At 38.4% G+C, this 17781-nt stretch overlaps 2 protein-coding genes, 1 non-coding gene and 1 pseudogene across 3 annotated transcripts; 1 reads left to right on the top strand and 3 right to left on the bottom strand.

Moving 5' to 3' along the window:
* Window positions 1-270: 270 nt before the first annotated feature.
* Window positions 271-938, bottom strand: LOC104900899 (hypothetical protein). Its single transcript, XM_010688431.3, has one exon. It carries the CDS (start codon window positions 730-732, stop codon window positions 421-423), a length of 312 nt encoding a protein of 103 aa, XP_010686733.1. The 5' UTR covers window positions 733-938; the 3' UTR covers window positions 271-420.
* A 3797-nt stretch (window positions 939-4735) lies between these two features.
* LOC125492916 (ATP synthase subunit alpha, chloroplastic-like) lies at window positions 4736-5644 on the bottom strand (annotated as a pseudogene).
* Window positions 5645-11414: 5770 nt separating this feature from the next.
* On the bottom strand, window positions 11415-13122 carry LOC109135723 (protein NRT1/ PTR FAMILY 5.5). Its single transcript, XM_019251262.2, has 2 exons — window positions 12620-13122; window positions 11415-12024 (listed from the first exon to the last, which is right to left on the bottom strand). Exons 1-2 carry the CDS (start codon window positions 13120-13122, stop codon window positions 11415-11417), a joined length of 1113 nt encoding a protein of 370 aa, XP_019106807.2.
* A 3916-nt stretch (window positions 13123-17038) lies between these two features.
* Window positions 17039-17111, top strand: TRNAV-UAC (transfer RNA valine (anticodon UAC)). Its single transcript has one exon. It is a non-coding gene; the product is annotated as a tRNA-Val (tRNA).
* Window positions 17112-17781: the final 670 nt, after the last annotated feature.

Genomic DNA, 17781 nt, shown 5'->3' with positions numbered 1-17781 from the left:
AACTATTTGTTTTCATTATAAGATTGCAAAAGTCATACAATATATATAGGGTGTATATTAACTTCAAATTACTTAAGACTAATACTACTAATTTCTGTTTATTTTGAAATATGATTACACACAAAACTGCATTTTCTTGTTTTCAAGTTTGTGTTTTTAGTTTCCTTTATTGTTATCAGTTTTCAAAATAAAATATATATCATAGGACTACTTATGTATTTGTTAGATTCGTATTTCACTTGCAGATGTTGTATAACTCCTTATTCACAATTCAAAATCAAAAATCAGAAAACTAGTTGTAATATGGAATGCATCTTTACCAACACAACTGAAAATAACTCAAAACATACAAAAATTTAGAAAGTCTACACAGGGGAAAACAGAATTGTGGCAAAGTACAAAACTAGTTATTTGATTAAGCTACACAGCACAGCTGCACCTGCACTTTGACATGCACTTCTTACAGTCTGATAGTCTCGGGTAGCTATCATTGCAATCGCACCTCTTTGTGCACTTGATCTTCGACGTTCCTGCCCACAGACATTTTGCCATGCAGCGGAGCGTCGTAACGCAAGACGGACAATCATACTTCATCCGTTTCATAATGCAGCCTCCACAGTCAGAACTGTCATTTGAACATGCTGATGTTGTCTGTAAGATTGCTAACCATGAAATCAGAAGCACGAACAACACGAAATAAGATTTGAATATAAGCTTCCTCTTACCCTCCATATATATCCCTTCTTCTAACAGTTAAGAATGGAAGGATAATAGAGGTGCTGTTTATTTACAGTCAAGAATCAGAAGATGTGTTCTTTGATCTATATATGTATCATCTCTGACTCTAGGAAAGAGCTGGTGTTAGAGATGGGCTTTTATAGTGGAAGGTAAGTATGAAGTGCTTGCTAATTTCTATGCTGATATGCCATCAATTGCCAAGTTGCCAATTTATGTGCATGAGAAATGGACTTCTTTACAATATCTCTAGCTGGCTGATAGTGCCAAAATTGCAAATTGGAACTGTAGGAGTACAAGTTATGAAATTAAGAGTCACAAATAAATTACATCTATTATTCAAAATAATATAATAAACTTCTACTATCATTTTGAGAGGATACATGTTACATTTTGCATTTACTTCTATTTTTTATTTTTAATCCATATGAGTCACGAAGGTAGTACAAAGTACAAAGAAAAGGAGGAGAGCTTCGAACTTGTGACATATTGTTCACAGCACCTCAATCTTAACTACTAGGCCAATACATCATTGGTTATTTACTTCTAATTTGTTCTATTGCCGATTAATTTTTTTTCCGTACTTTTTCTCTAAAGTGCGGCACAACACTTACCAACTCAATTTTACATCTTTAGTTTTTCAGTCTTTTTTTAAAAAATGTGTATAAAAAGCACAAAAAGGTTTAAGTCTGTCTACAAATTAGTATAAGAGAAAATAATTTCAACAAACAATATATAAAGTATTTGAAGTTCGCCAAGCATCTCTCTTGCTATAGTTTAGTTGAACATGAAAGTGGTGCTCAAAATTAAGCTAAGAAGAATTCCCTATTAAAGCTTTTCTTTAAGTATCCATAAGTAATAGATAAATATGTAGCCAAATTTCTGTTTGGTTTCATTGATTGCTAGATTTAATTTCATGTCTCAACATCTTTTCTTGGTATGCGTGATACATGTTCATCTTATCAGTTTGCAGCAGTAAGCTTGTGGTGGTAACAGTTAGCAAATTCATTCACTCTGTTATAGTTAATGCAGTATAGCTTTGCCAGCTTGGCATGTGGATCTTTTCACTCTCTTAAGCAGCAAAGATTTTGCTAGTTTTTTTTTTTTTTTTTTTTTTTTGATTAGGGAAAGATAAATTTCGTCTGAGGATTTTGCTAGTCTTTATAAGAGGGAATAATTGCTTGAATTGTATATTTGTGCAGAAATATGATTATCTTTCTTTTTTTAGGGAAAAATATGAGTATATTATATTGAAGAAGATGAGAGAATATAACCAACTTTTGAATTCAAATCTTCTGTGCCTCTCATATTTCATGTATGATTTGTGTGTCACTTTTTTTCATTGGTTAATTTTAATGTGTTTTGAAATTTGAACTATTTAAATTGGTTGATCATAATGATATTAACAACCAATAAAATAAAGTGACACGCAAGTGATACACAAGAAGCTAAGATAAAAAATCTTTATTTCATCACTACCACTACTACCACCAACAACCAAATTTATACTACCAAGACCTATTTGGGGTACCCCACCCACCCACCCACGGGGCCACACCGACCCAAAAGAGCCATGACAAACCACATTTGACCATCAGAATCACCAAACTATTTCTCTTCCTTTCAAATCATTTGGTAGGCGGTAATAAATAATGATAATGGTAATGTACAGTATAGACAATTTCATGAAGAAAATGTTCCGGTAGGGAATAAATGATGTTGGAGTGAACCGGTATTTTTCAATTATGTAAGCCGGTTTGCTGTCCTGCAAGATAGAACACGTAAACTAACCTTGGGGGTTGATCCGAGGAACGCCCCTCCGATGCCTAAGTCAGTAAAGGGTAACAACCGATATATCTCTGGTAGTGTATATTAGTATATGTGAATGTACCTTATTATGACTCAGATCATGGGGTATTTATAGGAGGGCAATGTCTTGATTAAGATAGGACACTGCTCCTATTGGTTGAATATAATTCTATCATCTTTGATACTTATCTCCAGTCCCATAGGCGCGTTGTCGAGTGAGTATTGGATCAAACCCAGACCCATTTGAGGGTGGCCCAAGTTAGGAACACCGTTAAGGTATCCCTATAAGGCAGTCATGATATAATCATTGGCCTTCATATGCATGAGTTGACCATGACGGTCGTTAACGGTGCAACATGACCGGTATGGAACTTGAGACGGCCCACATACAACTAGCCCTCAAGCCGGTATGACTGGGACATACTTATCCTGCGAAGTCAATGATAAACCGTCATGGATGCGATCGTTAGGAATTTTTGGGAATACCGCTAATATGTGGCCAGAATACGAACCATTTCCTTGGTTTTTGTGCACAGATTGTCTTAGAGATTTTGGAATAACTACTTCACAACTGCTTTGCATTCGGTACCACGTGGCACGATCATGGACGGGAAGAGGAAGAATCGTCTAATCCAGGCCACAAATTTTTCTATAAATAGGGCGTTAGCAACTTCCTTTGCTCATTTTCAAGCCGCCCTTCATTTTCAAGCCTTCTTCAAACAGTTTCCCTCCTTGAATCACTTTTTCTTTTGCTTGGAACTCTTAAGAATATCATCCAGCTTTCCTGCGGGTTGATCTCGGTGCTTGTTCGTGTTCTTCTTTCGCCAATATTTTTCTTCTAGGTCTTTCCCGCAAATTTCGTCTATCTTTCACAATATTTCCTTCAAAATTATAGACATTACTTCCAACTCTGATTCCTAAAATTTATCTGGGGGGCTAGTTGTATGGGAATAATAATGACGCCATCTAAAGCAGTCTATATTCCTGATTACCTTAACAATAACATATAGGCCCAATACGATTATGATCATTCCTCTATTAGGAATAACTCGTTATATGGCCAGTAGGCACTAAGAGGCTCATTTACTCTATTTAACCTAATAAGTCGTCACTAGGATAAATAGGGGACTAACGGTCAAGGTAAAAATATCTCTCTCCACTTTGTACAAATTACCCTACTTTCTCTATGATACTTATCCATCTTTGGGTACTGACTTGAGTATCGGAGGCTCCGCCACGGGACCTGTGCTTGGAGTTCATCTTGCAGGCACATCTTACCGGCGAGGTTCAAGGATTATTATACATGGTGGTCTCGCTATATCAGGTACCCTCTTGTTCAATATCGAAACAGAAAGCTTCGATAATTTTCACTTTCGCAGAAAATTTCGACATACTTTACTTTATATTATGAGAACCAATTCTACTACTTCTGGTCTTGGGTTCCCACACTTGAAAAAAAAAATGGGGCATATCACTCAAATTATTGGTCTAGTACTAGACGTAGATTTTCCTCCAGGCAAGATGCCAAATACTTACAACGCTGTAATAGTTACGGGTCAAGATACTACTGGTCAACCAATTAATGTGACTTGTGAGTTACAACAATTATTAGGAAATAATCGAGTTAAGGCTGTAGCTATGAGTGCTACAGATGGTCTAATATGAGGAATAAAAGTTATAGCGACAAACTCCTATGTTCCTTTTATTACAGTAATTCTGAACAAGTTCCAGGATAACAAGTCTGAAGGTTCTTTTGTTGATGCTAGTGACGATATTGATGCTAGTGATCGACGATATCGATCGGTGACCTTGATACGGAGCTGGAGCTGCTAACTATAATGAATGCGCTAACTATGAATATGATGCCGGAAATAGACCAATTTTCTATCGCCCTTCAATTTGAATTAGCAAAAGCAATGTCTCCTTACATAATATGGATTTCAAACATTCATGATTTGGATGTGAATGAGTCGAATTACTTATCCCTCGGTCTATTAGTGAACTATCTCTCCAGGGATTGTGAAAGAGGGTCTACTAGAAATATTCTTGTTATTGCTTCGACTCATATTCCTCGAAAAGTGGATCTCGCTCTAATAGATCCGAATCAATTAAATACATGCATTAAGATATGAAGACTTCTTATTCCACAACAACGAAAACACTTTTTCACGCTTTAATATACTAGGGGATTTCACTTGGAAAAGAAAATGTTCCCATACAAAACATATCCTGTATAAGCTTCACGTCCCGGCGGTCTTCGTAATAGAAGAGACATTTGTCGATAAGCTTGTGCTTGTTTGGTAAGATCATCATAAATTATTAAAGTGTGTCGTTCACGGTACATAAAATATTCTGCTAGCGCCACTCCGGTATAAGGGGGGAGATACTGTAATGTAGCGGGGGAATCCGCTGTTCCGAATACCACACACAATAGTGTATTTCATCGCTCCCGTTTCCTCGAAGTGAGTAACTACTTATGCCACAGAAGTTGTTTTTTGGCCAATAGCTACATAAACACATACTACAGTTTGTCCTTGTTGATTGAGAATCGTATCTATGGCTACTGCTGTTTTACCGGTTTGTCTGTATGTCCCTAATAATTAATTCTCCCTGACCATGTCCTACAGGGATCATTGCATCAATAGCAATAAGTTCGATTTGAAGAGGCTCATATACGGAACGTCTTGAAATAATACTCGGAGCAGGAGATTCAATAAACCGAGATCCAGAAGCTGAAATTCCCCCTACCATCAATAGGTTTAGCTAGTGCATTTACAACACGACCCAAATAAGCCTCATTCACGGGTATCTGAGCAATTCTTCCTGTTGCTTTTCCATAACTTCCCTCTTGTATCATCAAACCGTCACCCATTAATACAACACCAACACTATTTGATTCCAAATTCAGAGCAATACCTATTGTCCCCTCTTCAAATTCGACTAATTCACCTGCCATTACTTCATCAAGACCGTGAATACAAGCAATGCCGTCACCGACTTGAAGTATTGTACCGGTATTTACAACTTTCACTTCTCGATTATATTGTTCAATACGTTCCCGAATAATATTGCTGATTTCGTCTACTCGAATGGTTACCATGAGTCTTTCTTAATTCTTTTTTTTTGGAAACAAAAAAAATAATACCTATGAATAGAAGGACTAATAAGTTATTTCGTTCATCGCACCAAACATGTCAATACTAGCATTGATGGTCTGTAAATGTAATTTGTTGTTCAAACAACTATTCAGAGTCCCTAGAGCTCCTTGTAAGGCTTGTTGGAAAACCCGTTGTCGGACTTGATTAATCTTCATTTTACATTTTCTATTCTATATCAAATATACATATATTGATGTTGAGCATTTTTTTAATATTCAAATCACAAAGGTATAATTGGTCAGATAACCAATTTATTAGTAAAAGTTAGTACTTAATTAATAATTATTAAATAAATGAAATTGCAAAAGATAGAGTTATCTTTTTCTTTTCAACTGAGTTGATTCAATTAACTGCAACTTAATTCTTTAATAAGTGTAACTTAGTTCATAGAAAAGTTCATGGTAATGCTTAGCTATTCGCAAACATAACTTTCTCTTCATAGATTTTTAACGCTATATATTTATTAGATCACTACCACTTTCAAGGTAATATTTATGAAAAGATTTATAAAGAAAAAAACATGTTTCAAGATGAAGTTTCATGATCCTGCACATTTGCATAAAACTTTCTTAATCATGTAAATACATTACCAACCATTTATTGAGCTATCAATCCTAGCCTGAATGACAAGCTAGCTCAACATCAAACAAGAGAATATAAATATATTACACAAATAAATCATTTTTAACAGCAGCTATGTACATGTCCTCAATAATGATCATCATCCATGAGGCCTAGTATCGTCCCTTGCGCCAATTTCGCAGATCTTGATTCTCTATACTTATAAAAGTATGCCACCACGATATAAATAACAAGATTTACAGCAGCTAATGTGGCTAACACCCAATAATAATTGTCTAAGCGGCTTGTGTTCAATGTGCTTTGAAACCAATTTGTTCCGCTTCCTCCCTCGCTAATCTTCCCTACAACATGAACTAACACAACACTTCCCATGACTCCAATGTTAGAGTATGTAATATTTTGTGAATATTAGCATCTCTGTAATTTAGGCCTTGTATTATTAACTTCCTTAATTGTAGCCTTAGTTTATGGAAAATAGGTTGTAATATATTAACTGATTGGAGGAATGAGAAAGGCATGGGATTATTCTCTTTCATGGTATCAGCCAAACCCTAGATCCTTCTTCTTCTACCTTCCGCTTCTTCTTTGTTTCGGCCCATTCTCCGGCGCCGCCATGGTTAACACCAAGGGTAATTCTTTCCACCCTGCCCTCGCCGTTTCCAACGTCAAGCATTGCATACCCATCACGCTTGATTTGGAAAATGTCCAATATGGAACATGGGCTGAATTATTTCGCGTCCATGCACGCTCTCATCGTGTCTTGGCGCATATCATTCCTCCTGAAACTCCCCAACCTCTCTCTACTGATGCGGAGAAAGAGTTGTGGGCCACCCTCGACGCGACGGTACTTCAGTGGATATACTCCACTATATCCACCGATCTCCTCCATACCATTATCGAGCCTGACTTGACCGCCGAGGCCGCATGGAATCGCTTGCGCGATATATTTCAGGATAATAAAAACTCCCGGGCCGTCGCTCTTGAACAGGAGTTTTCACATATCTCCATGGCCGACTTTCCTAATGCGTCGTCCTACTGCCAGCGCCTCAAAGAACTTTCCGACCAACTTAAACAGGTCGGTACCACGGTCTCTAATGACCGCCTAGTTCTCCAGTTGGTTTCGGGTCTCACTCCCGCCTACAACACCGTCGGGACTTTCATTCGCCAAACCAGCCCCCTTCCTCCGTTTTACCAGGCCCGATCCATGCTCACATTGGAGGAATCGGGTCTTGCTAAGCAGGCTGCCGGCGCCGCCTCTGCCATGGTCGCCACGTCGTCCTACGACGATTCTTCCACAGATGCAGCAGCCCATAATTCTTATAATGGTGCCCCTAAAAAATCTCCTCGAAATAATACCGGTCACAAGAAACCGGGTGGTGGTCGCGGTGGCGGCAAGGGCCGTGGGGGTGGCGGCGGTAAACGCTCGGGTGGACAGCAGCAGTATTCCGGTCAGCAGGGGTCGTGGGGTCCTCCGTGGCAGAATCATACGGGTGGGAGTCCTTGGCAGTGGCAATGGCCTTGGACTCCTCCCCCTTGTCCATTTCCCGCTTCTCCACCATATTGGGCCAGGCCCAATCACCTGCCACGCCCACAGCAGTCCACTCCAGGAGTCTTGGGGCCACGGCCTCAAGCTTACACAGTCAACGGGCCTACAGCTACCCCTACCGACGTTGAGGCAGCCATGTACACACTTGGACTCACTCCTCCCGACCCCAACTGGTACATGGACACTGGCGCGACATCTCATATGACTTCTGGGCAAGGTAATCTCTCCTCTTATTTTCCTTTGAGCAACAGTAGTGGCATTCTAGTTGGTAATGGTAATTCTATTCCTGTTTCTGGTTATGGTCATGCATCGTTGTCCACCCCCACCCTACCTTTACACCTCAAAAATGTCCTCCATGCCCCCAAATTGATTAAAAACTTGGTTTCTGTTCGTAAATTTACAACTGATAACTCTGTTACTGTGGAATTTGATCCTTTTGGGTTTTCTGTGAAGGATTTTCAGACGGGGATGTGTCTAATGAGATGCAATAGCCAGGGAGACCTTTATCCTCTCACCACCACCATGTCCTCTACTCCTGCTTTTGCTGCCTTAGCCTCATCTTTGTGGCATGATCGCCTTGGACATCCGGGGCCCTCGATTCTTCGATCTCTTCATCAGAATAAACTTATTGAGTGTAGTGGTTCTAGTAGTTCTAGCTTTTGTAATGCTTGTCCTCTTGGAAAACAGATTAAATTACCTTTTGTAGCTTCTTCATCTACTACTATGTTGCCATTTGACATTATTCATAGTGATTTATGGACTTCCCCTATTTTGAGTTCTTCAGGCCATCGTTATTACATGTTGTTGTTAGATGATTACTCTAATTATCTGTGGACTTTTCCTTTGTCTAAGAAATCTGATGTGTATTCTACGTTCATTGCCTTCAAAAATTTCATAAACACTCAATTTGAACGACCCATCAAAAATATTCAATGTGATAATGGAAAAGAATTTGATAATGGGCCTTTTTGGGATTTTTGCAAGAGTCATGGGATTAATTTCCGCCTTTCATGTCCTTATACCTCTTCTCAAAATGGCAAAGCTGAACGAAAAATCCGTACTATCAACAACATTATTCGAACTCTTATGGCTAAAGCTTCACTTCCATCCTCTTTTTGGCATCATGCATTATCCATGGCAACTTACCTCCTCAACATTCTTCCAAGCAAACTACTAGACTACCAATCTCCACTCAAAATTTTATATCAAAGGGATCCTCTTTATTCCCATCTCCGCGTGTTTGGGTGCTTGTGTTATCCCCTTTTTCCATCTACCACTATTCATAAACTTCAACCCCGGTCCACCCCTTGTGTGTTCTTAGGGTATCCCCCTAATCATCGAGGTTATAAGTGTTATGATATTTCCTCCCGCAAATTCTTTGTGAGTCGTCATGTGGTATTTGATGAAAATCAATTTCCGTTTGCCCAAATTCACAGCCCAACTTCTTCCACATATTCCTTTTTAGATGATGGGCTCTCCCCATATCTCACCCATCACCTCGCCCAACTTGAGCACACCTCATCTACCTCCTCCCCAGCGTCTCCTGGCGCATCTCCTACTGGGCCTCCTCTGTCACCCCAGCCCACTAGCCCGTCGGCTTCTCCCAGCATGTCTCCTGCTGGGCCCCGTACTGCAGACCCGTCCCCCATCACGGGTCCCCCTTCTCTTGGGCCCTCCTCACACACCACCAGCCCACCGTCCACCCGGACCTCCCCTTCCCTTATGGACTTAGCCCCAGCACCACATATGAGCCCAAATCCCGCTCCTCCTCCTCCCGAATCATCTACTTCAGCCCAACCACGCCCCGGCCCTATCACCCGCAGCCAAAAGGGAGTTTTTAAACCCAAATCCATCTTTAACCTCCACACTACTACTACTCCCTCTCCTCTACCCCGTACACCTGTGGCCGCGTTGCGTGATTATAACTGGAAACAAGCTATGGATGCTGAATATGATGCTCTTATTGAAAATAAGACGTGGGAGTTAGTACCCCGTCCTCCGGGAGTTAATGTGATTCGTTCTATGTGGATTTTTGCTCATAAACATAATGCTGACGGTTCTTTTGAGCGCCATAAGGCTCGTCTTGTAGGTGATGGGAAAACACAGCAGGTTGGTGTTGATTGTGGAGAGACTTTTAGTCCGGTGGTTAAACCCACCACTATCCGCACGGTTCTCAGCTTGGCTCTCTCTAAAAATTGGGCCATCAATCAGCTTGACGTCAAAAATGCATTTCTCCATGGAGCTCTTAATGAGACTGTTTACATGCATCAGCCTCTGGGTTACAGAGACTCGGCTTTTCCTGATCATGTTTGTTTGTTGAAGAAATCATTGTATGGCCTCAAGCAAGCTCCCCGGGCCTGGTATAAGAGGTTTGCAGATTATGTCTCCACCATTGGGTTCTCACACAGTACTTCTGATCACTCATTATTTATTTATCGGCAGGGTGATCATATTGCATATTTATTACTCTATGTGGATGACATTATTTTGACAGCTTCTTCTGATGCCTTGCTCAAGTCTATTATTTCCTCTCTTAGCCAGGAATTTGCTATGAAAGACTTGGGTGCTTTGAGCTATTTTTTGGGTGTTGCCGTTTCCCGTCATGCAGGTGGTATGTTTTTATCACAGCGTCAGTATACTTGTGAAATTATTGAACGGGCTGGGATGTCTGCTTGCAAGTCTTCTCCTACTCCAGTTGACACTAAACCCAAGTTGGGGACCACCTCTACTGCCCCTTATTCTGATCCGACTCATTATCGGAGCTTGGCAGGTGCCCTACAGTATCTTACTTTTACGAGGCCTGACATTTCTTATGCTGTGCAGCAGGTTTGTCTCTACATGCATGATCCCCGTGATGCCCACATGCATGCTCTTAAGCGTATTATCCGCTATCTCCAGGGCACATTAGATCATGGCTTACATCTGTACCCTTCCTCTACGACTACTCTCATATCTTATACAGATGCTGATTGGGGTGGATGTCCTGATACTCGCCGCTCCACTTCTGGCTATTGTGTGTTCCTTGGTGATAATCTTTTATCATGGTCGGCTAAACGCCAACCTACTCTCTCCAGGTCCAGTGCCGAGGCCGAATATCGTGGTGTAGCTAATGTTGTCTCTGAATCATGTTGGCTACGTAATCTTCTCCTAGAGCTTCATTGTCCTATTATGAAGGCTACTTTGGTGTATTGTGATAATGTTAGTGCGATATATTTGTCTGGGAATCCGGTCCAGCACCAGCGTACTAAACATATAGAGATGGATATCCACTTTGTTCGTGAAAAAGTGGCTCGTGGTCAAGTACGTGTTTTACATGTTCCTTCCCGGTATCAGATTGCAGATATTTTTACTAAGGGCCTTCCCTTAGTCTTGTTTGAAGATTTTAGGAACAGTCTCAGCGTATGTGAACCTCCCGCTTCAACTGAGGGGGTGTGTTAGAGTATGTAATATTTTGTGAATATTAGCATCTCTGTAATTTAGGCCTTGTATTATTAACTTCCTTAATTGTAGCCTTAGTTTATGGAAAATAGGTTGTAATATATTAACTGATTGGAGGAATGAGAAAGGCATGGGATTATTCTCTTTCATCCAAGTCCGAAAAATCCTTTCGCGAAAAGGCTGAAGTACTTGATCATTGAGGTAGGGGCTTGATCAAACGAAAACGCGTAAGCACACAACCGATGAATGCCATCAAGGCCACCAAGCAACGCAAATTGAGGCAAAAGCCAAAATATTGTCATAGGCACTCTTTCGTCTGGCCTGTCAATTAAGCCATGACTTCGAACAACTCCAAGCCTTCTTGTCTCTATCTTTGCTGCTGCAATACAAGAGAGTATAGCGTACACCATTGCTACAATGATTCCAATCCGTGGTATGTAACGACCACTTATAGAAAACATCATAAGAAAGACAGCAGTAAAGCTTCTCTTGAAGTGGTCATAGAACCACAAGAAGAGTATAAGAGGGGCTTTCGCCGAACCAACACGAGGGTCTAGGCTATTTGCTTGCTCAAGAAAGTAGGTAGCACCTAAGGATGATATAAAACCAGAGACAATGAAGGTCATCCATATAGGAATTGTGCGTATAAATATCTTAGTTTCTTCAATTTCAGTTACTTTGCAAAGCCTCCATCTCTTCATCTCCTGTTGCTCTAATGCTGGCTCTGCTTTGATAATTGCAGCCTTGTCTAGACACCTGAAATGTGTAACAATCAAAGTTCAAAAAGATTGTCCTGCTTTTAATTTGTAAACCATACTGAAATTAATGTGATTCTTTTTCCTCATTTTCCAATCATATCTTTTCAATTTTCATCTATGGTGAAGGCTCTGTTTGGTAGGGCATAAAACGTTTTCCTGGAAAACCGTTTTCCTTTATTTTCAGTTTTACATTGTTTGGTTGGCAAAGGAGTGTAAAACCATTTTCCCTTGGAGTAAAATTACACTCTCAATGATGGAAAACCAATTTCCCTTCAAAATGAAGGGAAAACTATTTTCCTTATCTCTCTTACACACTCCTCTCACTACCTCTTAACTTTCCCTTTCATATTTTTTCCATTTTCATTATTTTTCTTACATGGAACCAAACAACGAAAAACTAATTTTGAAATTGTGTTTTCTATTGTAAATTATTTTCCATGAAAACCATTTTACACTGAAAATGTTTTACGTCCTACCAAACGGAGCCGGAGTGTCAAATGTGAAGTATATATTATTTTCATTAGTTATAGTATTGTTATTGCCATGAAAAAATGTTTGCGGATATGCTTGAAATATATATATATATTTTTAACCTGAGGCTCTTTGTATGAGGCAATTCTTCTTGGTTAGGATCAAGCTTCTCATAGAGGTCATTGGTGTCATGTGGCTGCGGAACGAAGCTCTTGGAGGAAGCAGCAAAAAGAACACGAAAGATTGTAGTAAGGGGGCTCCCTTGTGGCCTCGTTACAGGGTTCTTTGAACATGATATCACACTCAAGATCAAGCAAACAAGGAAAGACACCAAACTAAGTATGGCGCAAATTCCAAATAGTGTAGCCCATGGCTTGACGAAGGCGGCTATTAAGAGCGCAGCAAGAGCCACTAAGTTGGAGCGACAGCCAACCTTCTTGCTAGTACCGGTCTGTTCTACTTGCTCCCGTGCCAAGGGCGCATAGCAAGCTGAGTGAGCAGCAATTCCCAGTGCAGTAAGGGCAAGGCCCGTGTAAAAGAGTTGTTGCTGCTTCTCGCCAATGCACTCAGGTCTGTATTGGGTGCAGTTTCCATTTGACTTGCCTAGCACGGGTGGTGTTGACATCCATATTAATCCAAGTCCCTACAATCATCAACAATCGATGTATATGATTGATTAGTTAGATGTAATCCTTGGCTGCGCCGTAAGAAGAAATAAACTACTTCATGTGTTTCGTTTTAAGGCTCCGTTTGGTAGGGCGTAAAACGTTTTCCTGGAAAACAGTTTTCCTCTATTTTCAGTTTTACATTGTTTGGTTGGCAAAAGAGTGTAAAACCATTTTCCTTTGGGGTAAAATTACTCTCCCAATGATGGAAAACCATTTTCCTTTCAAAATGAAGGGAAAACTATTTTCCTTATCTCCTCTCACTACCTCTTTACTTTCCCTTTCATTTTCCTTTCATTTCATCATTTTTCTTACATCGAACCAAACAACGGAAAACTAATTTTGGAATTGTGTTTTCCATTGTAAATTGTTTTCCATGAAAATCATTTTACACTGAAAATATTTTATGCCCTATCAAACGGAGCCTGAATGCAACAAAAGAATATTATTTGTGAGATATAAAATATTCTTTTGTTGTATTTAAAACGAACCGGATGATATGTATTCTCTTTTATTGGTGTAACATTTTGTCAATTGTCAAATGAATAGTCGTCAGGCTTTTAAACTTAGTATATTAATTCAAATTGAAACATCTCGTGTGTTTTTTCATGGGATGATCACAAAATATGAGGGAGAAACAAAATTATTCATGGCCTCATGGGCGGCTTGGTACATAAGTATTGTAGAAACAATAAGCTGAGTTGGATATGAGAATCACGACCAAGTTGACAAGTAGTTGAATTATTAAGTTGAACAACGTTATAAAGATAATTATTCATCAATTTTCATTTTTATTTTATGATTCAAATTCAGGTATGTGCCACCGTTTTATAAATAATGAACGGTGACCTAATTATTAAACTGAACAATGTTTGAACGAAATAGGTTCTATCTACATTTATATTATTTTTAATATTTTATGTTTTAATTGTATTAGTTGTATGATCCAAAATCAAGTATATGCCATTGTTATATAATTAATAAACGATTACCTAATTAAGTAGTTGAATTATTCGATTGAACACCATTTGAAAGAGAAAGTTTCTATCTACCTTTATTTAATTATTAAGTATTGTTCAATTTTATTGTATGATCCAAAATTAGGTATATGCCACTATTGCTACAACTAATAACTACCCCAACAATTATATTTGCCTGAATAATCCCATCATAGGAAGACATTATTAGTTACATGGAGTTTGTCGTCTACGAATAATCCCATCATAGGAACTAGGAAGACACCCATTTAACGCTTTACATGCAAAAGATAAGGACAAATTAGTCCACTCATAATGAATCTTTAGTCATAAAATTGTATCTTTGGTATAAATATAGTGGAATTTGATTGCAACTTTATTTGAGTAAAAAGGGTAGTGTAGTGTAGTTGTGGAAGAGTAGAAATAATGACTTACAATCATCGAGGAAAGACTGCTAAATAGGACGACCAAGAAGTTACCCAAATAAGCGTCAGCAAGATGCGCGAAGACAATAGGTAATATTTTGATTAACCCCATCCAAATATTGATAATTCCAGCGGCATGAACTAGTTCAAGCCCCCATACATCGGTTAAGTACACCATCATCAGCCATAGTATATAGCTTGCAAACATATTCACCCAACTCTGCATTTGTACTGCAGTATAGAAAGGAATCAATTAAAGTTAATGAACAAAGATGTTATGGAGGAGGAATTGAAAGTCTCACTAACATTCTTAGAATTTTCTTTAGTTACTAAATTATCCAATTAGGTGGTAAACAGCCAAGTCTAAGTACTACTACTTGGGTCTAAGGGTGTGCACGAACCGGTCCGAACTTCAGTCCGGTCCACATTTCAAATCTCAATGAATAAATATTGTTGGAGTTTATTAGAGGTTTTTTTTTAGAAACTCAAATCAAAAGAATGTGAAGAGTCTCTTCTCCAACATTGAAAAAAAAATAAAAGGGAGTGTAAAGGTTTATAACCATTACATACTCTTCTTCTACCCTTTGAGTTTTGTAGCAATGGGACTTTTAGTGGGTATGTGATAAGTGACATTACCATGCGTGCCCTGCCAGGGCCTTGGGCTTTGGGGAATAAACTCAACTTATCTTTTCACGTCACAATTATCAGATACATTAGATTCAATTATTACCAGGTTTTGTTCTTACATTATTACCGTTCAGTACTAGATTGGACAGTATAACCCTTGACACAAGACACCTGATTAGATGCAAAATTTAGATGCGGTAATACGTACCAGTTACCACCTCTCTAAAGAAATAAAAAATGCCGTCATAGCAACAACTCTAATAGAGTATATAAACCTATATTATGGATGGCTAACAAATGACCAAAGTTACATACTCAATTGTTTGATATACTCCATCGTTCTGATCTTGTGTAGTTGTTCCAAAGTGGTTTGAGCTGAAGATGATGAGCTAGCCCTGATCTGCCCTTCTCCGCCTACAAATATATAAACATGTAACTATTAATTACATTATCTAAAGAAAAGAAAAATCAATAAATTTGTATATTTTTTTGATATAATAAAAGTGTCTTTAATGAACTTTTAGAATGTTCCACACATTACATAGTATGAACAAATTTCTAGGAAGAAGATAAAATGATCACCTAGAAATTAGAATGGAAAAAAAAAAAGTAGGACGAAATTAAATACGGCAAACTAATTACCTGTATTAGTGGTTGGATTCTGTACACAAAATGTAGCAAAGGAGGATATTATATACTCCTTAATTTAGTTGGACATTATTTCTTCCAGTCTTTCAAAAATGAAATCTAATACGTTCATGTGCATAAAGACCAAAAAAAAAAAAAACATGCAATACTGAGCTGGCACTCCTATGCTGGCACTTAGAAGGTAGTATCTACTTGCACAAATGACGATACAAAACTATATTGACTATTCAGAAACATGTATATTAAGGTCATTTTATACAAAACTAATTGCAAGGGGGCATGTTTTTTATAGGAACTCAAGGCCACAGGGTAGGGGACATTGTTAAATGATACTGTTTTATGACCTGTTTGGCAAACGACAACATATGTAGGGCCATGACTATTGAACTTGTATCTAATAATGAGCCATAATCATTTGCTCCGATAAATTCAGCCTACCACAAGTTCTTAAAAGGTTGACAGGGTTCCATTCTAAAATTAATTGCTAATAGTATCGGAGGAGTAGCTCATCAAACTTATATGATCCTAGATAAATTTTCCAGTGAATAAAGTCATTAATATAGACTTTTTTGGAGAGCAAGAAGAGCTGGAGTACAACACTATATAGAATTTGCATTCAACATTACGCTAGATAAATTGAAAAGAAACAACCTTTAATTAAACTTATTTATTTATTATTTTCTCACTTTGCGGACAACCAATAAAATTGGGTCCTTATATATGGCGATCCTGTGCAGGGGTACCCCTGTTAATGGACGGAGACGAGATGATGTGTCCCCGTTTATGATAGAAATAGTTTGAAAGAAACTCTTAACGGATATGGAATTAAAACCATCTTGCCGTCCTAAGTCTAATTTTTTTTTTCACTTTTTCTAGTGCTTTATACATCATGTACTAGAATCGTGAGTCGTGACATAACCAAATTTATGGTTGTTATGATTAATAATGAACTCTTTTATATATGGATTAGTTCCTTCGGCTGATAATTTAGTTAATTCTGTCAAAATATCCCTATTTTTTTGATCTAAAGGATAGATTCTTTTTCTTTGTTTTTTCACAAAAACTGTGTAAGGTGGACTCTGATGTCTGTAACGGTAAGTAGGTCTTAATTGTAGATGCCCAGGAGTAACTTGCTGAAATGATGGCAGGTTTTTCTTGGCTCACTTATAATTTAACAATATTGAAGATTAACATATAAAGTTGCTGTGGTGTAGTGGTTATCACGTCAGTCTTACACACTGCAGGTCCCCAGTTCGATCCTGGGCAGCAACATTTTTTTTTGACATAATTTGAAGTTTGAACTCTTATTGCAATTCGCCAATTTCCCGTTTTGATATATTAACTCGTATCTGGGCCCGAGCGTTGTTTCGGGTTGGGATTGGTTTCCCAAAATTTATATGCATTTTTTCCATTTCCATTAAAATATATTAAGGAAAACGCAGTATTTAAAAGATACAAATAATATAATAATTTAGACACTTAAAGCATGATTAAAAGTTGGTTGAGATGATAATCGTGTCGTGTATAATATCAAAAGGTCATGGGCTTAAATTTTGTTACAAGCTACTTTTACTTTTGTTAATTGACATGACTTATGTACACATTGGACATTCTAATGTAGTAACAGAGTTGCCACATGGCGTGTATACATTGTCATACACGCCTTTTAATATATTTGTATAGATGCATTAATCAAATTCAAGGCAGACCACCCGGCGAGTTAGTCCATGAATTAATTTACCCTTGGATAGGGATGGGCAAGGGTCGGGTCCAGTCGGACCCCCTTTTTTTTTGCAGACCCAGACCCGGACCCTAAGGGTTTGAAAAAATTGGACCCTGAGGGTTTAAAGGTTATGGAGGGTCCAGGCCTAAATTCTTCATTTTGCCAAATTTTCAGCATTATTAATGTCAATAATCATCTGAAATTTGCATGAAATAAACA

The sequence above is a fragment of the Beta vulgaris genome, chromosome 8, assembly GCF_026745355.1.
Source record: "Beta vulgaris subsp. vulgaris cultivar EL10 chromosome 8, EL10.2, whole genome shotgun sequence".
NCBI lineage: Eukaryota > Viridiplantae > Streptophyta > Magnoliopsida > Caryophyllales > Amaranthaceae > Beta > Beta vulgaris.
Note: the sequence above shows the minus strand (reverse complement) of the source record. Positions and strands in the feature narration are given on the sequence as shown.